The sequence below is a fragment of the Delphinapterus leucas genome, chromosome 14 (genome assembly GCF_059928025.1).
Source record: "Delphinapterus leucas isolate spDelLeu-1000000601 "Yukka" chromosome 14, BTC_Dleu_Yukka2, whole genome shotgun sequence".
NCBI classification, from domain to species: Eukaryota; Metazoa; Chordata; class Mammalia; order Artiodactyla; family Monodontidae; genus Delphinapterus; species Delphinapterus leucas.
The window spans coordinates 70,460,733-70,483,824 of NC_143142.1; the positions used below are offsets into that span (position 1 = coordinate 70,460,733).

Sequence of the window (23,092 nt, forward strand, 5' to 3'; positions counted from 1 at the left end):
GTCTTCTCACTGTAAACATACTAGCTACCACAGAAACACACTTGATTAATCTGACCTCCTGGATGACACTGCGCAGGCTCTGATGCTGGGAGTGAATCACAAACTGCAGATGAGAGATCTGCTCCTGGAGGAGGGAAATCTCCTTTTGAAGATCCTGGCAACTGGAAATGCAAAGGAAAAAAAGAGAGAATGATTTGCTAAAGCATTATACAGCTATCTTTACAGCTGTGCTACCAGGATCTCCTCACTGACTCTACTACTGGGCAACATGTGGGTAAGATGCCCAGGGTCCCTTATGCCAAACAAGACACACTGAAGATAAACAGTCATGAAGCATGCTCTGATTAGCTCAGACATGAACTTGAATGAGAGGATCAATTCATGTCAAAAGCTCCTCTCTGGCCACCTGTGACTCCCTCCCTCCAGCAGGTAGTTGAGTCAAGCTGCATCGAACCAGGTGAAGCACTTATATATCTAATCCGTCTCACCTAAGAGCATCCACAGACCTAGCATCCATCAGAGCACACACATATGGGATAGTAGGGTTAGAACGTGGGGCCAGGAATGGAGACTTAACACATATATCAGAAGCCAACTTCCAAGGATACAGGGGTTAGTATAGGTTGTGAATTGCCTGTTTTGTCTTTTTTTTTGGCTTCCTATTTTTGTTAATTCTACTACATGTAAATAAGGCAAGGAAAGAAAAATTAAATTCCAGCTCATATTTTGATTCCACATTAACCATGGTGAAGAAAGATGAGTGAAGTTTGAATTTAGATTATTCATCCTTTCCCAAAGCTCCATTTAAGTATTGGTTACATGGCTTTTGACTATTTCTCTTCTTGCCAATATTATTAGAGTTTGAGGCAAAATGCCTTGAGACAAGACCACTAAGCTTGGGAGCATTGTAATTTTGGAGTCACATAACCTTTCTAAGCCTCAGTATAACAGGTATAACAATCCCTACCTTTACAGCATTGAAAGATTATACTGTACACCTAAAGAGATAAAGTGAATGTGCTTTCTGAAAACGAGCGTTTTATAAAGTAATATATTATTTTAGCTTATTAAGGTTTCACAATTAGTAGCCAACATCCAATTCAATCGCAATTCTGATTTTCACAGTCTCTGCAAATATTACAAAGGTCATAGAAATTCATGGGACACTGCGGCGGAACTTGTTCTCATTTTTTTTAAAAAGAGTCTCCATTTTGTTTTACATCATGTACTAAAACATTGCTTCTCAAACTTAATATGCATTGGAGGATCTCGTTAAATTGTCAGGGATCTTGTTAAGATGCACATTCTAATCCAATAGGCTGGGGAAGGGCTTGCGAGTCTGCAGCTCCAACATGCCCCCAGGTGTTCCAGTGATTTTGCTGGTCCATGAGCCAGGCTTTGAGTGCTTTGAGTAGCACAGCACTAAGCCACTACAGTTGTCTCAATAATGTTTAATATACAGTAAAGTCACTCAAAGCCGAGTAACTCTCAGGCAATTTGCAATATTTAAGACAGTCTTGATTTTTCCCCTTGTTCAGCTTTGTATGAGAGAGCTTTAAAAAGAGTTTGTTTTACTGTAGAAAAGATTAATCTCTATAAAACTATAGAAATGTTTGCACAAGTACAAATGATGTATAATGATAGCCATTACTATTTATTTATCCTATGGAATGAAATAATTTATATTATAAAATACCGTACAATTACACAACGTATGTCACAAAATGTATGTGAAATGTAGTTCATTATTGTTCATAGCATTAAAAAATGGAAACAATCTAAATGCTCATCAATAGGAGACTGATAAAACAAATTATGCTATATCCATGCTACTTTCATTTTACATATACATATATATAACAGAGATAGACCAACAGACAATTTATACCAAAGGTGATGTTACAGAATATTATAAAAGGATGGTCTTTTCAACAAATGATATTGTGACAACTGGATACTCATAGGAAAAAATGAAAAAGAAAATTAATCCTAACCTCACTTCATCAAAAAAATAAATTCCATGTAGATAAAACTGGAGACCCAAAAAACTTTCAAAAGATAATACAGAAGAGCATCTTCATGAATTTGGAATAGAGAAAGATTGTTCAAATAGAGCTTAGAACAGTATTAACAGCAAAGTAAAAGATAAGTTTGACTAGACAAAAATTTTAAACTTCTAGTCATCAAATCAGAGTGAGTAGGATAGCCTCAAAATCTCGGTAACATAAATGACTAATAAAGGCATAGTATCCAGAATATATAAGGAACATCTACAAATCAATGGGACAGGAACTCAGCATAAAAATTAGAAAGTGACTCAAAAAGGCACTTCACAAAAACAGATGAGTTGTGGACATAAGGATCAAAGTGACACGGAGGCAAACGGAAATCTGGCCCACAGCTGGTGCTAAGATTCAAAATTGCTCCAGAGAGAAGGGAGAAAAAGAGAAAAGAAAAGGAGGAAAGAGGAGCCAGACTCAGGACTTTCCTGGGGAGTAATGAGAAAGAACTCGGGATGCTTTGCGGAGCCAGGTCGGCTTTGAAAATTCATAAAATATGAAAATACTGTATATTATTAAAGGTGAGTATTCAAAATGGTCTCATCGTGTCTTATGATGACCCAGAATTCGGGGACTGAAAGGAAAAAAAAGTCTTTAGAAGGATGGGAGTGGGTAGATATGTTCTCCAAAATAGAAAACTCAGGAAATTTCCCCATGTATTTCATGAGAATATTACCATCAAGCTCACCGTAAATAAATAAAAATCTGAAACAGGTCTTAAGATGGAAGAAAAGTATTTCTGGAAGCACTCTGGAAAGCGTAGGGGTTTCAGACATATCTGCATTATACACTGGAACAGTGATTTAAGGAAGTTGCAAAAAAAAAAATCTCTTAGGTTTGTTCAATAAACAGAAAACCTAGTCATCCATTTAAGGTCTTTGAATGTGAGAATATAGCTAAATAAGCTGCATTTGAGCTCCCGTTAATCTCTGTTATTTATCTTTCAGTTGAAGCACTCAGTCTTAATGTACTAAAGCAAAACAGTAAGAAGAAACATAATGAAGGCCAGGCCTAGGAAAGGAGGCCAAACGTCTGTATCTAGGATTTATGCTCTGCTTCCCAATGCCTCAATATAAATACAAAGTCAATGTTGAAATTAAAATAGAATTGAAAATTGCTGCTTCCAGAAAGATGTAGAAGATGTGTTTTCCCCTATTCTTCCCGTTAAGTCAACCCCAAACCTGAACATTATACATCAACAAACACAAGAAGACTCTGAGAGGTGGAAAGAAGAAGGAACACCAGCTCGGGACCTTGGGATCCAGGGAACAACACAATGGTGACTTCCCTGGGTTTTCTTTTTGCTTTATAGATGCTAGGCTTGGAGCTGAGAAAGTCCACAGCCTAGAAATGGCAACGGGAGCATAGAAAAAGCCCAAACAAAAAGAAAGGTAAACCCCTGGCTCCACCCTTTTGAGAAAGGGAACTGAAGATGCTCTCTCAAATCACTACGGATGGAGAGTGAACAGAGTACCATTTCTGGCCTTCTTCATGTTAGATTCCCTAGTGTTCAAGAGAGGAAGTCAATCTTACCTTTAACTTGCAGAAATGTGAAAACAAATGGTTTGTCTTTAGTAACACAGGATAACGGTAGAATAAGTACTAGGCGAGAAGCACATCCTCAATCTCTCTGCTGGCCAATGTCTGCGAAAGACTTGGTCAAAGGAAATCAAGATCATGGAGGACTGTCTCTCCATCCATTTGTCAGGATACTTTAAAATCTATTTTGGGGTTAACGTCCACACCCGAAGCAGCATTATTGAGTCCTGCCACACTCCCTCTGCTGCTCGCTGTTCAAATGGCTTTGATTGAATTGTTCTTTGGAGGCATGGTAACCTTTTTAAAAGTATTCTCTGAGGGACAGCTTCTGTGTTTACTATAATGATTTTGTTGAAGACATCGTTCATGGTACTTTTTATGAATATATCCTGGAAATTTTTCTCTCTGGCCTTATAGATACATTAAAAAGAACTGGACGTTTCCTAAAGAACCGGTTGGGTTTAGTCATTTGGACATTGTGAATCACAAAACTAATCATAATTTTCTCGTTGGGTTGGCTGCTAGAAAATTTAAACTTGAGTCAGTGGTCCACTGTGAGCACGTGTTTCCATTTTGTGGGCCAACCTCATTATATTACCTGTTCTTGTATCTCCTTGGCCTTCTCATCTAATCTATTTCCAGTTAAAGGATTATGTTACTTTATGTGGTTTTTGTAAATGATCTTACATTTTCTTAGAACTCAGGGTACATAAATACATAATTGCAAAGGGTATGAGAACATGAGGATGGCCATATTTGCAGAGCCCCAGAACATAACCCTTTTAAGTCTTTATAAATTGTACTTATTATCAGGGATTAATGCATTATGCTGTTTATAGGAATGAAAATTCCAGAAGAAATAAAAAGAGCTAGATACTGAGAGACAAAATGAATGCAATAAAAGTGGCAGCTGAAACTATGTTGCATGTACCAGATGCTGCTGCTTCTGGGCACACTACTCATAGCGTTGGGCATATGAATAACCCCATATGGAATTCCCACTTGGGAGGGGAGATAGTGAGATTGGTGGCATCCTGGAGCTTCTCTGAAGCCATGAAAAAATCATACTAGAGTCTACAGGGACTCAGGTTTCCTGCTATTTAGGATTTGATGTTTCTTTGGACCTTTATGGTGGCCATTACTAAATGTGAGTCCCCAGTGGAAGAGAGGGAAACTGAATCACAACCATAAGAATAGGAGGCGCCAGGTCCTTACCTTTCCCAGGCCAGACCAAGGTGAAAGAATAAACAAGACGTAGGTATAGCTCTGTTCACATTTCAACCAGAGCTCAGGAATACGTATTACTATTGCCAGTCAAAATCTTCCCCATTGTTGTTTTCAGTGGTAGCACTAAATGGGCGGGGGATGGGGGTGCTTAAGACAGCCCTCAAAACTACCAGAGATAAATGTAAGTAACAACAGTATGCTTCGACATGCAACCACATCTTCAAGATACCCTGTTTCTTCCTCTAAGGAATGTACCATCCCTAAGCAGCTTCTACAGGTATGTTGAAGCCAACGCACTACTAGTCTTTACAAAGCCCAAATGTGTTCCCCAAGGGATAACTCTAAAATGGGCCTGTGTGTTTGTCTGTGACATCACAGGGCAGAGAGAAAAGTTGGAAAACTGCCTTCTGCTCGTAGCCTCACAGGGGACTGAGGAAACCAGTCAGAGAAAAGGTCTCTGGAGTTTCCAGAAATAAGAGAAAAAAAGTCAAGTCTCCTCTATAGAAGAACAAGCACAGGCTTTGCTACGGCAATACTAGAGCACAAACTCCCAGCCCTACAACTTCTGGAAAGCTGAGTGATCTTGACAGGTCGTGTAACCAATTAGAAACTCTGTTTCCTCCCTGAAAGGTCCATGGAAAGACTAAATTAAATAAGGTACCTCAGGTTACTTTATAAACCGAAAGGCACTGTGCATGTGTCAGTACCGATGGTAGTAGAAATATGGGGTGAACCTTGTTTTTAAAAAAGATGCTTCTGCCAAACCTTTTTACTCTCGTTAACAGTAATTGTGAGTTTCTGCTGTATAACAAAGTGAATCAGCTATACATATACATACACACCATTGTAAAGCAATTATACTCCAATAAAGATGTTAAAAAAAAAGTAATTGTGAGGATTAGCTTAATATAATGGTACATACATATCCACATGCAAGAAGAAACTCTTTTTCTTCTGAATTATAAAAGCTTAAAAGTTATCATCCTCAGAGATGCTTTCTAATATTAGAAATGCCAAGTTAAAACATATTGAATTTTTTTATCTCTTTATCAAAATTGTAGAATGAAACTCACTGCAATTCAAGAAAGTCATGGCACCTATCAAACTATCTATGTTTAAGGGAAATTAAATGACCCATAGCCCCCTGCTCAGGGAAGAAGCCCTAGGCTATTCTTTGAGTAAGGGGAGGCCACCCACAAGGATGGGAGGGGACGCCTGCCAAAGGCTATTGGTTGGATGTCAATGCAGGGGTTGGTCAAGATGATCTATCTGTCCAATACGGGAAGTAGTATTAGGCCAGTCAGACTCTTTCCTCTGGAATCTGAAAGGAAAATACAGAGAATACAAACCAGCTGGTGAAAAATGGTGGGAAAAGGTAATGTATCATCCAGGAAGAACAAGAAAAGAGTGAAACTGCATAAACACACATCACTAAGTGGGATCAGCAAAATAATCTGGTTTTTCAAATCACATTAGGTGCTAAAGGGTTGTCCTCCTGTCTGCCCACGAGTACATCTTCTTTATGGCCATATCTATTCAGTCTTAACCTAACAGAAATCCTATTTATGGTAGCTTAACCAAGTCTCTGTTGCTTTAACTAAAAGAATCTGACTCATACTGATTTCATTTTCCTGTCACTTAGCAAAGTGAATACCTCTACGCACGGCTCAAAATAACAAGTAAAATAAATATTTGTGACACCTACAATTTATGAAAACTGCACAAGCCAGGATGTTCAAACACCTTTCTGGAAACACAGAAGCTCCATTTCCCTCAAGATATTTCTAAAACCTCCTCAAGAGCTTTTTGAGAATTCTTTATCCTGACTGCTCATATATAATAGAACTGAAAGAATAGCTCAGTTTGGTTTTTAAAACCATTACATTTTTGGCTCAAAGACTGACAAAACCTCTATTATCACTAAAAAATCATGTTTTAAAGAATAAATCAAACTCATTGTCTGGACTCTTAATGGAAGGCACAGTGTACCAGCTGTAGTTCTGCTGCATGGAAAAGCTCTCTTTAGGGGAAAAAAAAAAAAAAGAGGTAAGCCAAAAATTTACTTAAAATTATGAGTATATACAAGTAATTCCAAAGACTTATGGATATTTTCCATAATATTTCCTTTATTCTCTACAGAGAGTACAGTGCTATGAAACTCAGAAATCCACCTTCTGGGGCTATATGCGTGTTCACAGGGAAGTGTATGAGGAAATTAATATCAGTGGTATCCCAGTGTGTTTCAAATATGTAGGTACAATTGCCAGGGTCAGCCCAGTTCTGGACTTTGGCTTATGAGGTCCAATGATGAGAAAGAGAGATAATGGGAAAGGAAAAGGAGATAGGAAAAAACCAGAGGACCAAGAGAAAGTGATGTCTGAGCAGATGTTATTGAATAAATGAGAATAAGAATGTGTACATTTTGAGATTCATAATAGTGCCTAGAGCAAGAGCTCTAGATGGATAAACTAAGATTTTGAAATAGATTTGACTTTGAATGTTATATCAGAATATATAATGATTGTGGTAGGCTTAGAATTAAAAGAAAAAAAAGAAAGGAAAGAAAAAGAAATGAAAAAGTTCGGGAAATTTCATATGATATGAGTTATTCTATGTTATTCCAGAGAATTTTTCTAACAGCAGCCGAGTAGTCAAGCCATTCGATATCCATCAACCCATAAATCCATCCCTACCCCAGCACACAAGGACCAGGACTGCTTGTGAATTACGAGTATTTGTAAGTAAGTCCCAAGAACTAAGGATGCTTTTCACAGTATTTCCTTCATTCTCTACAAAGTTGGGAGCACGACAAAACTATCTTACAATTCCACTTGCGGGCTAGCTAATTTAAGGCCGGCTGTAGCGGAGATCCATTAACAAAATCAGAAGCATCCGGGGAATGGAGACCTTAACAGGATCCTCTTCAGCACCAAGGGTAAACAGGGAGGGGACAGGCTCATTCACTCTTCAAAAGGATTAACGAGCCACCACACACACCTGTTTCCCTGTACCCCCAGTGACCTCTGCCCCATCCAGATTCCCCAGTGGGTAGGGAGGGAGAGGCACACGGGCTGTTAATGCTAAGAAATCTCCCTTCCTCCTGCACTTTCAGGCTTCCTTTCCCTTGGGGGATAGTTGCCTTCTATCCACTGGTCAGTGGACCTGAAGAGAGGAAAGATATCAGGAACTGCTTTTACTTAGGAGATTTGCAAACCTTTTAGCATAGGTAGCGCTGGATTTGAGATGCAGCAGCTTGTTTTCCAAAGACAGTTTTTTTTCTAGCAGTGTTCTCTTTTCCTAGGAGAAAATAAAATACAATTTTTGCTCACTTCTTTTCCTTTATTTCTCTCTCTCTCTCTCTGTCTTTCTCTCTCTCGTTCTCTTTCTCTCTATGTGCCTGTGTATTCAGCAAGGAATTCTTGCAAACTGTTCGCAAAAGATGCTTCTTGTAATACTAGAAATATGTTTTGAGCTAAAGAGCTCATTTCATACAGAGCTGTTACAACCCACCCCAGTGAAGTCCGGGGCAGGCATTCTCCAGCATGGTTTACAAGTGTAACAGGGAAGAGCCAGGTCTGACTACATGTTGAATCTGTTTCTTTTACTTTAACCTTTGCTTTCCACTGCTTTTGTTCACTAAAAGGATACTGTCTATACATAACGGCCTGCCTCGGGGAACCCTGCCCCTCTGTCTGAATGTTAAACCAAACTGCCTTTGATCAGGGAAACATCCAGACCCTGTTCCAGCCGTGGATGGCTGCAAAAAAGAAGAAATTAACACATCCCCTCCCCGAGGCTGGCCATTCCAGGTGATATTTGCACAACTTACGCCTTTTTACTTTACTTCCTCATCTCCCCCTCTGTGCTATAAAAGAAACTGGCATCCAAACCCCGATAAGATGGTTATTTTGAGACTTTAGTCCGCCGTCTTCTCCGTCTGCCGGCTTTCCAAATAAAGTCGTGTTCCTTGCCTCAACACCTCGTCTCCGATTTATTAGCCTGTCGTGCGGCGAGCAGAGCGGTTTTGGACTCGGTAACGTAAGCCGCTCAAGGACAGATCAAGACTAGTTGTCTTCACTGCCCACGTTTTTCTGGAGAGCTTTGCTTTGGCCCCTCCCCCAGTCCACTGCTCAGTCAAACTTCTCTTCTGTCTCTCCATCCCGCCCTAAATGCTAACTGCCTGCCCATCTCTCTCTAGACACTGGCTCTCCCATCATTCCACCTGCTTCTCCGGTAATCTTGAGTTGTTGGTATCCAAGGATATTATTGCACTTGTCTTGATACCTACCTGCTTACATGGCATCTGTCAGAGGTAGAAAAGTAGTAAATGTATATTTAGTGAAAGATCAAAGTCATAAGTGATAAAGTCACTTCCTAATTAGGATATAACAGAAATGTTGACATGTGAAAGAATCCCTAAAGAAATGTCTGATTGTCACCATTAAACCAAACTCTCTACATCCAACAGGAAAATAGACGAGTCCATGAAAAACGAAGCTGGGAGGATTGTGTTTTTTTATATCTGATGGAAATAGATGTTTTGACAGTATTTACAATGCTGTTTAAAATCATTCCTTCTGTAGTATTTATATGGGTAAAATACAAGACAGTGCCATTATAGCAAAAATCTCAGAATGTCTTTGGACATGGACAGAACTGGTTCTGAAACTTGGTGACTGTGTTAAGTTTTGCCAAGGTTTTAACCCTTCTAGACCTTATCACTGTTAAGAAAAATTAACCAAAACTTGTAAATCAAAATATATAATTTTAATGTCATATTGGGTCATTGTTTAATAACCTGACACAAGGATTTTTTTAATTCTCTTGGAGAATTTCTTTGCATGTGACTTTATTATTTGATTAGAGCCCTGACTTTGTGAAGTTGCATGTTAATTTGTGGGTTTCTGCCTGGTAGAAAAGGTAATCCCAAAGGTTATGGTTTATTGCCTTAAAGAATATTAACTACCTTTGTATCTAACCTAGTAATCCTATTCTACATTCCTTTTCTCAAAATGCATGTAAATAGCCAATTTCAAAAAATATTTTATTTAAACCAGCTTTACAATCTTACTGGTTCCCTCATTAATTAATGAGTTGACTAAAACATCTGACATGTATTCATTCTACATTTGTTTGAGTCATGTTTTTGAATTTTTGAACATCCCTAAGATGGGGATAATACTATCTATATTGAAATGTTGGGATGATTGGAGATGTATGTGAAAGGTCTACATGCTTCTCTGAAACATATTAGGACCTCAATATATAATAATTTGAAGGTGCCAAATACTTCATATCTTATGTGCTCTGTTATTTTTAAAATTTATACTTTTTCAAAAATTTCCTGTAGCATTCTTGTCACATATATTAGATACTGTTCTGGTGTAGCCTTAGTTGATCTGAGGGATCAAGATACTCTTTGCAAGCTTATTATGACACTTGGGTCATCAAAGAAACACATCACTGATAATATATTTTGAATTTATCGGAGGAAAAATGGTGTTTAACAAACATTCTTTCTAATGGACTTACTCTCAATTCATGAATCTTTATCACCAGGGTTCAAGGAGACCAGACAGCTGGACAAATAAATGTTCTGCCTTGGTCAAGCCTCCAGTATTTAGCTTGGACTCTTTTTTTAATTTAATTTTTATTTTATATTGGAGTATAGTTGATTTACAATGTTGTGTTAGTTTCAGGTGTACAGCAAAGTGGTTCATTTATACATACATGTATATCCGTTCTTTTTCATGTTCTTTCCTATATAGGTTATTGCAGAATATGGAGTAGAGTTCCCTGTGCTATACAGTAGGTCCTTGTAGCTTGGACTCTTAATGCTGCCTCTCTGACAACACGGAAAATCACACTACATCAGCTAGCACTTCTCAGGGACAGTGTCTTCTGGGAAGGGAAAGGCGTTCACAGCACCACCCAGTGGGCAATCCACTCTTGCCAAAACCACACCTCTGAAGAGCGTAAGAGCTCCCGCACCTTATTGATCAAGGTGGAGTGGACACCAACTTAAATCACTGCCATATGTTAACATCTAAATGATTTAGGAACCAATGGCATCCCTTTTATCCCACATCAGAGAAGATGTGGGCATAATGGAAAGGATTGTGAACTGCTAAGTGGAGGACGGTGGAATAGTCCCTCATTCGCACTGTCCTCGTTTATAAAATGATGAGGAGGAATTAGGTGGTCTCAAAAGAGCCTTTGAGCTCTAAAATGCTAATAGAGCTAAATCAATGACACTGGAAAGCAAATATGATGCAACAGAAGTGCGCTGCCAGCCAAAGGGACATATGCCGTATTAAAATGCTCTTACTGGGCGGTTTTGCCGGCTTATCACTGTGTTTATGGAATTCATTCTCACTGCATTCCTGATTAAAGTGGGACAGATGGTGAAGGTTTTAAGTAATGCGTTCATTACCAGACCTCATACCACTAATGGCTATTTACTGGAGCAGTGGCTCGTGCAAGTGAGTAGAAAATGAATCCTTCTCCAGGGGGTGCCCACAACCAGGGCAGTATTTATCAATCTTTGTTGTGGATGTTTATTTTTAATTTTCATTTCCTTTTTGAACTCATGGCCTTTTCTTATTAATACAAAGGGTCTCAGTACCCCCTCCTCTCATTCCGATACACACTTCCCTCCTGAGAAACCCTTCATCACAGCCTTTATCCTCAGTATCTCCTTAGACCAAGATGTTACCAAGCTTTGCTTCTTATAGTTTTATTTATTTGCGTGATCATTTTACATTAAACTAAATATGTTTAAAAAATAAAGATAAAACTCCTGCACATTTTCCTTCCACTGCATCCCTACTACCTCCACCTCCCAGATATTCCAAAAGACTCCACTCTAAGAAGTCACTGAACTAGAATGTTCTGGAAGGTTCCTGCATGGCCTTGCTGAACGATGGGCATTCTGTCCACTTACTATGTCACAGAGCTCCTAGAGACAGCTCTCCATTATGGGTCAATATCAAGACAAATGCTAGGCCATCACTTCTCAATAATCTCTGCCAGTCTCTAAGCCACTTAACCTCATTCTGGGGTCCATACCTACCTTCAGTTGGATGTCAGCTTCCCTAAGGACCCCTGGGAGAATGAATGAAAGGAGATCTGGGCAGTTCCTTGAGTCTCACACAACCCAGATATATTACATTGCAGTCTCCACAAAGAGACTGTATCTGGTTCATTCACAAATAGATATCTAGCTTGGAGCTCTGCCTGGTAGGCGGTAGGAGCTCAAATATTTGTTGAATAAATAGTCCAGTGACTATACTCCGGAATTCTGAGATGAATTCACATCCAGTACAGATTTCCTGGGGTTTCTAGAAGATAGAAATTACATTGCACTATTTTTTTTGTTAACTTTCAGGGACTGACAGCTGACCAGTAAACATGACCCAGTGTTACTGGGTTTGAGGTGATCGCAAATCTACATTTAAATGTCAAGCTGGTTAATCAAGTAGTTTGATTAAACAACCCTATTTGCATTCCAGAATTGTCTTCCTTTCCGAAATGCAAACGTTCCTTGTGCTGTCTTAGTTTGCTAAACTATTTATTACAGGATAAATATTCTAACATTGCAAAGTATTCATCCAAATGTTACAGTTTGTCCAAAACATCATAATTATAAACTGTTACACGAGGGCAAACCAGCTACTTGAGGACATTCTAGCCCTGTGATTTTGGCTAAAGTAAAACACTCAGCATCACCCACCGTACAACACAGATGTAGCTGTATATTATTATTATTAGATTCAGTTAAGCTTGGGCTTATTTAATTTTCATGATTTCTTCATAGGACCTTCATTAAGATCACAAATTCAGCCAAACTCACAGTGTTATAAATTAAATCCTTGGGAAATATGTAAAAAATTGCTCAAGGTTTCTCAGGCAAATGTCCTGAATGTTGAAATGTGATGGTTTTGAAGTGATATTTCTGAAATAGCCTCAATTCAAGGAGACTCATAAAAAAAACTAAGGCTGAGCAGAGTGGAGGAAAATCAGGGAATTCATGTAATAAATATAAAAATGTACTGGGCAATATTTACTAAAGTTAAAGTCTGTATTCTTATCTACTCCAACTCAGTTTCAAAGATGCCAGTTTTCTACTGGTTTGTTTTACTATTAAAAAATATTGCTTGGTTTATCTAAATTCTAAGGCATGCAAAACGAAATTTATGTGCTAACCTTTTGTGTGTATTTGGAGGGGCAGCTACTTAAAGGAACACTGCATGAAACTTTTAATAACTTTTGTTCTATTATTACTCTTCCCTAAATTTGGCCAAGCTGTGCGCCGTGCCCGCTGCACTGGGAACGTGGAGTCTTAACCACTGGACTGCCAGGGAAGTCCCAAGAAAGTCTTTTCTTAATTGTGAACTATACCTGTCCTAGGGCAGTCATAGGTTTTTATAAATCTAAAGGGGACTTGGGTGGCCAAAAATAAACACTTCACTGACTCCAATACATAAAAATGCTGCAATTACAGGGATTCGCTATATTATTACTAGCAGTAGGTAGACTTTGTGATTTTTTCCATCATTTCTATTCATAGCCTCACATGTTTCCCCTTTCTAAGCCATACATTTACGAGAAAAAAAAAGTGACAGATAATGATTCGAGTGCAGTATTTGTAAAGAGGTAAATCAGTAACTGCAATACACATCATATTAAATGTGTAAGGGAAGAAATGAACATTATTGAGTACATCCTAAGATCTTAGGAGTTGCAAAGAACACTTTCACTTAATGTTATTTATTTTCATATTATCTTCTTTAATTCTCACCCTAACCCTGTCAGGAAGAAATCCCTTTAATTCTCCAGAGGCCTACCTGTTCCATTCTCTGTACAAGATTCTCCAGTTCTGTGATTTGATTATGTCTTTCTTCAAGCTTTTCAGCAATTTGATTCAGATTTTCAACATGTTCCTTCAATTTCTGTTCTTTTTCAAGTGTGTTAACCTTTTGTCAGAAAAACAGTTATCAGACTATTGTTTTCATTAAACCTATACAGCTATTATCTCCCTCTAAAATTTTCTGAGTCGCCAAAAAAATTTAATAATTCACACTTGTTTAGAATTACTTCCTTGAATTCAGTCTTTCTTCAAAATAAACCTGATGGACTACAGCAACACTAAATCAATGGAGAATTAATAACATATAAATATTATTTCTAGAATGTTGACATTTGCTACCATAAAGCATACTCTGTGAACTGGTATAAGAAAGAGAGACAAAAATTTAAGAAAAGCAAAACTTTTGACTTTTTCTCAACAAAACTTATCTAGAACAAAAATAAAATCTTATACGTTCAAGTAAAAAGTGTTTTCTTTTTAACCAGAAAGTGTCATAAAAGCAGAATAATTATCCCCACTGTGTCAGGGGGTTATCTCCTAGGCGTATAGCAGGAGTTATACTAAACGACACAGGAGAGAAGTCTTCAGCGGGCAGCCCATAGGCCACACTTGGGAGTGTTCCAACTGATTGTAACTGACATGCACACCCACATCTGCTTGTGTGTTTAATAGAACTCAAGATTTTACGGTTAGAAAAAAAAAGTGTCTGACTTCCCTTGAATATACCAGGTGGGCATTCCTGCCCAGACACTCCCTTTGCTGGGACATGGGCACTCCCGTCCACACACACCTGCTCACTCTTTCACATAGGTACTTTACCTGCACCCTGCGTGCCTAGGAGTTTGTGACCGTCATCACCCCAACCTGAAGCTTGAGGGCGTGTCACCTATGCAGTGGATTCCTACTGTGCTTCCCTGGGGACCCTCCTAGGGCCTGAGCTGGCAGAGACCCAGGTGCCCTACCCGTGCCTGAATGAGCTTCCCTGTTTTGAGTTTTGGCAAACACACCCATACACACGTTTCCCTCTTCCAGTCCTAGAATACATTCTCCAGATAAAGTTTTACTGGCCCTAGGACACATATTTCAGATTCAAAAACAAACAAAGTGTAGGTGTGTGTCTATGATATAGAGACACCCATATACACACACATATATATTTGTATGATTTTAAATTTTAATTTATATATTAAATATAAAATACATAATTTTATATGATATATATATATACGTACATACACATACATGTTTTTGTTCGTTTACTCTGAAGAATGTATTCCAGGACCAAAAAAATTTTGAAGCGATTTATGTAGCCCAACTTTTTCATTTTAGAGTCAAGTCAGAGAGACAGAGTGATTCAAACTGGGTCACCTAGTTAGTCAAAGGCAGGACCAGAAGAGAAGCCACTGGCCAGTGTCATGAGGCCAGCCCTGATTTCTAGGCTGGGTGGCAGGGCTCTGGGCAAGGGGGGCATAATATCCGGGTACCAGGCTAAACAGGGGTGGGGGGGAGATCAGGGCAGAAGACGGGCAGCCTGCCCTTCCAAGGTCTTGCCAAGTCACGTGGCCATTGCTTGTTTCACATCTAACTCCTCCCCAGAAGAGAGACTTGAACAGCTTGGAGGTTAGTCCGCCAGTATGCAAGCTGCTAGCTCGGTACCTGGAGTAAGTGTCTACTGTCCTCATGCTTCTTTCTAACTTCTTTAGACTGTGTTTGATAGTTTTCAAATAATCTCTGGGCCACATTTCTCAGAGCCACTGCTCCTGCTTCTCTGGAGGCTTCGAGCTAGAAACAAAAGGTCACTGTGCATGTTTTGACTTTTACAATAAAAAGGGTTAAAGACAGAACTGTTTGATGGGCAACCAGAAACACAGAGGCTGTAACTGTACCATTTGCACCTTCATAGACAATGGGCAAGAGGAAAGATGCTGTTATCTGGTAAGAAGAAAACATAAAATGAGAACACCCTATTTATTGGGGCTGTCATGCAGGTGATTTGCGCTGGCCAGGCCAAAGCGAGCTCTATGAATATCAGTGCCCTGCATATATAGACCACACCCCTGCAAAGTGTTCCCCAGTGCCGCATCAGCTTATACACGTATTTGCAAGCGTTTTCGTATCATTGGCCACAACAGTACTAAAAGACATATTTCCTGAAATAGAAGGAGGACAAGATTGAAGTATTAGGGGCAATATCGACAAAGTGTCACGAATCTTTCAAAGATTTAACCTAAATAAATAATCAAGGATGGCTGCAAAGATCTACCTACTAAATCACTGTAGGACTGTATATAAAATAAGCCAAAAAAGGAAAATATAAGGCACCCAACAATAGATTAGCTAAATAAAACAATGAGACATTTGACTGAGTGCTCTAATTAATATGTAATTTTTAATACCTAATTATTACATATAGAAAGACTTTTAAATTTTACTGTAGTAAAAACACTTAACATGAGACCTGCCCCATTAACAGATTTTTAAGTGTACAGTACAGTATTAAATATAGGCCCAATACTGTACAGGGACTCTCTAGAACTTATTCATCTTGTACAACTGAAACTATGCCCATTGAACTTTTGTAAAATTATTTTAATAATAAAAATCGCCTTCAAAATAAAACAGTGAGATTTAATTGATCAACTGTAAAAGTGCTTCTCTAAGTATGTGAGCACACGTGTGGATTTATGGATGTATGTGGATGTCTATCTAATTTCACAGATCCACAAATCTATCCTACTGGCACAAAGTACAAAATTAGAAATTTCTCCTATTGCTCATACCTTGATTTTCAACACTTCATTCTCTTTGTTCATTTCTAAGAGCTGTAGGTCTTTTCCTTTTATCCTTTCCAGGAGCAGATCCAAACTGCAACAAGAGGGATCCACTTCAGAGTCAAAGCCATTTTGAACGTGTCGACAGTGCTGAAAAGAACAAACAAGAAAATCATTCACCTGACTTTTCCTTTTCTCTACTAACTTTGATAACAATAATTATCCCTCAGTATTACATATGTCAAGGAAGATTCAGATCAACACAAATAAATCTTTTGAATCTCAAATATCAATGGGAAGTTCCAGATGAAACCCAGCTGGCCTCTATATTTGCTCAAATTTGAATAGATTCTTATATTAAAAGGAAGGTAGAAGTACATCTTTCATGCCTTTTATATTCCCTACAGTTTAAAATATACTATTAAGACCTTTTAAGGAGATAAATGATATCCACAAAGCCAGTTGTTGTTGTTTTTTAATCTAACTTGTCTGCTGACCTTCTGTGGTTTGAGATGGCCGAGGCAGACATACTGGCAACACAATTCATCTGCATTCCCAGGAAGCTATTCCTATTAAGGTGTCCCCATTGTTATGGCCAATGGTCAATAACTAGTCCTCAAGTTACTTAACCCACGGACGCCATTTGACACAGCGGTCCCTCCTCACTTCCTAAAACCCATTTTTTTCCTTGTCTTCAGTAGCTCCATTCTCTCCTGTTTATCCCCCTAATTACTAGCCTCACTTCTCAGCCTCCTGTGATGGATTCTTCTTCTTCCCAACATCTAAATATCATAAATCTCAGGACTAAATGCTTAGATTTTCTCTCCTTTCTATCCACACTGATACGTTCGGTGATCTCCTCCAGTTTCAGAACTTTAAATACCATCCTTACTCCCAAAATCTCTACCCCATAGCCTGGACCTTCTATACCAGACTTCTACCCTCAACTCTAGAATCAGATAATCCAACTTCCATCAGAAACCTCCACTCTGATAGGCAACTCAACATAGTCAGAACTGAATGTTTGATCTTTCCTATCATTCACAAACATTAATCTTTTTTTCAGTTTCAGAGCACTTAAGAAAATAATTGGAGTGAGTTGTGTTAGTTTAGGAGCTGAGGATGATAAAGAAGACTCTGTTTATACATCTTACGCTATGTTCTAGTGTTCTCTGTGGCCATCCTGCAGAGTGGATAACGCTGACATTGATGAGGTGCATGTGGCTCAGGTGAGGTCTAAGCTGGCATAATCCAGACAAGGCTAAGTGCACATTGTTTGACCTTAAGAATAAAAGGCTGGTCACAGGGGAAGGGGTGCATTTAAGCTTATTGACTGATCACGCAGTGTAATGGCTTCAACTGGGTGTCCATTGGTGTGGCCCAGGTGGACCTATATGTACCCCGGCTGAGCCAATATCTTCCCATACAATTTAGATAAGTAAGCCAAGTTTAAAATATTCAAGTAAGACCTGGCCATTCCAATCTGATCCTACTAATGACATCTGTAGTTAAATATACATATGCCCATTAACATCTTTAGATACCAACAAAATATTTAATACTCATCATTCAAAGAATAATTTAATAATATCAAAAAGTTATTTAAAGGAAGTCTATATGGCTTTACGTTCATTTACTGAAGGAATAAAAGTGGTACATTTTGATGAATTCATTACCTTTGCATCTTGTTTGTGATTTGTACTATTATGTCTTACTTCATCTTTAAATATTTGATTTCGGATCTTTTCCAGAGTAGTTCGAATCTAAAAGAAAAGAAAAATATTTTTTTCAAAGGCATTTAACACCAAATACTTTTTTTTTTCTATACGAGTTACAGGGTACCAAATTTATCTAGGAAGTATTACATATATGTCAATCTCAGATTTAAATAACTGTCATCAACCTAAATTGCATTTAGGCTAATATTGTTTAGATTGCAGAAAATGAGCATTTGGTCTTTACAACTGTTTCTTAGGCAAACCTAAAATATAACCCAAATGAATATTATACCACAAAATAATTACAATTTAGTAATTAGTATTTAATACTAGTTAGTTCTGTTTTTTTCTATATAGTAATTTAGTACTAATTTGCTATTTGGTAATTACTATAAAACAATTACTATTTGGTAATCACTACAAAATAATTACTATCCAATAATTACTGCAAAATAATTACTCTCTAGTAATTACTAGAGAATAACTACTATTTAATAATTACTAGAGAATAATTACTCAGAGGAGATCATACAAATTTATGCATGAAATACAAGCCCCGTGTCTTGGTGACCTATGGAATTGCAAGACACTCAAAGATAAATTAATCGCTCTAAGTCACAAACTAGCTATGTCCAAATTTTTCCATCTGTTCTAAAAAGTAGTTCATGAGAATATATACCTTTGTCAGACATTATCATTGGATTCTCATAAGATTTCACATTTTTAATGAAGTAACATGCCAACATGTACAAGTCATTGGCGATAGTCGCTCTGAACCGCTTGAGAAGGAACAAGGTAAGGAGAGACAGAAACTCAGCAGGCATCATAAATATCTACTTGGCAACAAAGTATCAATACTTATGAAAGAACTGAGAAATGATGTAAAACAGTAGGATGCAGTGGTGAATAGTGTGGGACAAATTAAGTGCTGATAGGTGTTCTGAACCCTCCTGGCCCTTTATTCAGTTTTAGTCCAAGTGTAGGAACAGAGGTTCATACCCTCAAGAGAAATGACAATGCATGTGTTTAAATTTCAGCTATCAAGGTTGTCCTTTGCCAAGCTAGGTTTGTTCTTCCTCACATGTTCTAGGGAGGGAGAGACAAAGCCCACTAATTCATATCAGACTTTATTGTAAAAAATCATACCATGGTAACATGATTTCCAGCGCCCACATACCTTTTTCACATATTCGGTTTCTTCAATAATGTGAGCTGATGTGGACTCATACGAGGCAGAATTATCTTCTATCTTCCCCTTCAGGGGAACTGTCGTGGTCACTGTTACTGCTGTCATTGTGAAGCCCAGCCCAAATCAGTTGGACAAAACTAACCTCCTTGATGTTATAATTATGTGGTTTGTAAACTGAAAGGAGTTCTGTATTAGCACTGTAATCAAATATAGTAGAAAATATTATAAATTATGGAAATCTGTATATATCCAAACTCCAGGAATTAATTTAATATTAAAACAACACCAGTTGAAACAGTCATTGATTAGAAACTTAAAAATTAAACTGAGAATGAAAAATGGGGAAATTTTCTTTTCATTCAGTATCAATTAGACTATAAAACCTCAAGAGTAGAGACTATACCTTATTCATATTCATATTCTAGCACACTGTAAGTGCTTAATAAATGTCTGTGGGGCTAATAATATAACAAAATCATATATATATATAAAACTTACATACATGTATGTATATCACTTTATACTTAACAGAGACCTCTAATGTACTGCATTTTATTTAACTCTCAGTAGCCTGTAAAGGCCATTTACTCAAGAGCTATTTGTAATAGTAAAAGATTTGGAAAAGCCCAAATGCCCACAGAAAAGGGACTGACTGAATGAACTACCTACTTCTATAGAGTTTTCTCTAGGATATATTTATTCAGTGAAAAAGCATGGTGCAGAAAAGGATACATATAATTTCTCTAAGAAGAGAGAGTAGGATAGAAGGGGAAAATCTGTAATTTACAGTTTTGACACTGAAAAACATAATTATTTTACCTAATTATAAAATAAAACTAAGTTAAAAAGAAAAAATAAAATCCTCAAAAATAAAAAACTAATAAAACAAATGAATATATCTGCATACAAACTTGGTGGCATATGCTCATGAATCACTTGAAGTGACTTTAAAACATGCACCAGGGACTATTTTTCCCAGATGTGATATGTCCTAAGAACAAAAAGAATCCCCAAAACAATCTTAAACCGTATTCACTAATAATACTTTTAGTGGAAATATTGGTATTGCTATTTTGAAACTATTATATGTGTGTGCACACATTCACATGACTCACTCACTTAAATGCATGATGTAGAATGAAGTCAAGAAGTCATTGTCTTAATGTCTTAAGAACCAAGATTTTTAGCATAAGAGAAGAAGAAATCCAAATCAGAACCAAAAATGTTACGTAAAAACCTTACAATCCAAACTGGAGCCATGAGTAGAAAATAATGATTTATTTTCCTTTAAAAATGTACATTCCAAGTCTATCCACTGAAAATTTAGAAACAGAAGCAATTAACACTCCCAGTGCCCAGACTATGGTCTCAGTACACTATTTTCTACTAAAATGCAACCAGGGCTTCTTGAGTGATTTAGACCTGGAGCAAGAAGTATACAAGGTGAGCCTAAGATATCTTGTCATACCAGAAAGCAAAAAAGTAACCAAATACTACTTGAATAAGACACAAAAACCAACCTGAAGAGGAATGACTGTGATGGATTAAAACATATCAAAACTTTTTTAATTCCTGAAATTATGTTGACAAGAGAAAAACCACCACCACCACCACCCATCCTCAAACTCAATGGAAACGGGCCACGATTATACTAAAAATTAGCCCAGAAAAAGGGGTGAGGGGGATACCAACAAGCATTGGTCTTGCCTTTATGATATGAATTTACCATGTATTTCTTGGTAACCAAACAGTTGATTAGGAAAATTTTGCTACAGAATTTCTGCTAATAAACCCAAAAGGACTGATAGAATTAGAAAACCTACATTTTGCAACCCCTTGTGAAGTAATGGATCTAAGCCACAGTCATCAACCAGCTCTAAAAACATTAGGTGAGAGGTTGATGAACAATGCATCAACTCGAGGGACCCCACTAATCAACCTTAACAGAAAACTAGAGACAACCAGACACTATGTTCTCTAGATGTGGTACAAGCACAAGTAGAAAGCATCACCTATGAAGTATGCAGTCCCTCTATCCACTGACGGTAAACATCTGAGAAAGAGGAAACGGTTCAATGACTCTACAAAGGTGAAGGTTGCAAACAGCCAAATCCAGATTATGTAAAATTTTACAGGGCAAATAATTATTGTTTCCACAAATTAATTATATGAAGAAAGATGGGGAGAAGAGAAGTTGCCAGAAATTATGAGACTTAAGAAACATATGACCACATACAATATATGAATTTTCTTTGGCTCCTGATTCAAATAAACCAGCTATATAAAGACATTTTTGAAACAAGTAGGGGAATTTTACCACTGACTGGATAACAGATGATGTTAAAGAATTATTGCAGTTTTGCAAAGCATTATTTGTAATTATTGTAATTTTAGGTGTGATAATGGAATTGATATTCCTTAGAAAGATCTTCTCTGTTAGTTATACATACTGAAATATTTGCAGGTGAGATAATATTACATTTGAAATTTTAAAGAGAGTATTTTACTCTAGTATTTAAAGAGAGGAAAAAATGGGGTGAGGTAAAAATGAAAGAAGTTTGATAAAATGCACGGAATTGTAGAAGCTGGGTGAGGGCACATGGGATCCCTACAGTCCTCTACTATTTTGTTTCTCTTTGAAATTTTCATAATAAATAGTAAAGGACTAAAAAAATAAGAGAAAATAAAAGTCCTGTAAGGTAGGATTATTAATCTCATTTTACTGATAAGGAAGCCAAGAATCTAGTAGGTGCTATTCATTTACCCAAGATCACAGTAAAACTAACAGAGCTGAAACTCAAACCTTCGTCTTTTGGACACCAAGATAAAGACTGTTTCTATCACATTAAGGTCAGATTCCCTGGTGGGAAAAAAACTAAAATTTAGCAATGACCTATGCTGTTAAAACACACAAAGAATTTTCATATTTGCTAGCATCACTTTAAAACTAAACAGCTTCTGGGGATGACTCAAAGTCCTGCATTTATCCTTTAATCTTCAATGAAATTGACAAAGTATGCCAAGAATTTTCCATTTTATGTTAAATCCTCTTAGACAGCCACCGTGGCTTCTATTTGTTTCAGGGGAACTTGATTTGGCCGTAGCAGCTCTCATGTCTGTTTTTTGCAGAATGTGAGCGGAACTACTTCTGTTACTTGGTCCTCTGAAGTCTCTTCCGGGATTAAGTTCTTAGTCCAAAACAACATTTAAATGCTGGAAGTAAAAGAAATGCCCACAGAGACAAGAAACGATGTGTTTGGAAATGAGAGAGGGGTGGAAAGGCTGGAGTGGTGGTCATCAAACCACGGCGGGGAGCCCAGTCTGGCTTCCAGCTTGTTAGGACAGCTTATGAATGGTTCTTACATCTTTTAATGGTTCAAAAAAAAAAAAAAAATCAAAAGAAGAATAACATTTCGGGACACATGAAAATTATATGAAGTTCAAATTTAATGTTCACAGATGAAGTTTTACTCTAAAATAACCATGGCCGTGCACTTACGTATTGTTTATGCTGCTTTTGCACTATAACAGCTCAGTTGAGTAGATTCAACACAGAAAATACATGGCAAACAATGTCTAAAATATTTTCTATCTAACAGGTCCTTTACAGAAAAAGTCTGCCCTCCCCTGGGGTAGAGTATGGCAGCAGGTGGGAGCAAAAGCAGGGGGAAAATAGAGGCAAGCAAAGCAATTGACTTGGTCCGAGTTGTTTTCTTGTT

At 37.6% G+C, this 23,092-nt stretch overlaps 1 protein-coding gene across 5 annotated transcripts in view; it reads right to left on the reverse strand.

The window, feature by feature from the left end:
* The window catches only part of CCDC68 (coiled-coil domain containing 68), a 53,812-nt gene that overhangs the window by 16,736 nt on the left and 13,984 nt on the right, over positions 1-23,092 (reverse strand). For 4 of the 5 annotated variants that reach the window (XR_016387642.1, XM_022584449.3, XM_089895209.1 and 1 more), the window contains exons 2-8: positions 19,362-19,570; positions 18,143-18,229; positions 16,476-16,616; positions 15,352-15,477; positions 13,673-13,801; positions 8,041-8,123; positions 56-161 (exon numbers count right to left, since the gene is read on the reverse strand). Coding sequence is in view for 4 of the 5 variants with exons in the window: in XM_022584449.3 (XP_022440157.1) it covers positions 56-161; positions 8,041-8,123; positions 13,673-13,801; positions 15,352-15,477; positions 16,476-16,616; positions 18,143-18,229; positions 19,362-19,478 (789 nt within the window). In the remaining variant the exon portion in view is untranslated. The remainder of the gene's footprint in view (positions 1-55; positions 162-8,040; positions 8,124-13,672; positions 13,802-15,351; positions 15,478-16,475; positions 16,617-18,142; positions 18,230-19,361; positions 19,571-23,092) is intronic. The other variant, XM_022584451.3, reaches the window with a different exon arrangement.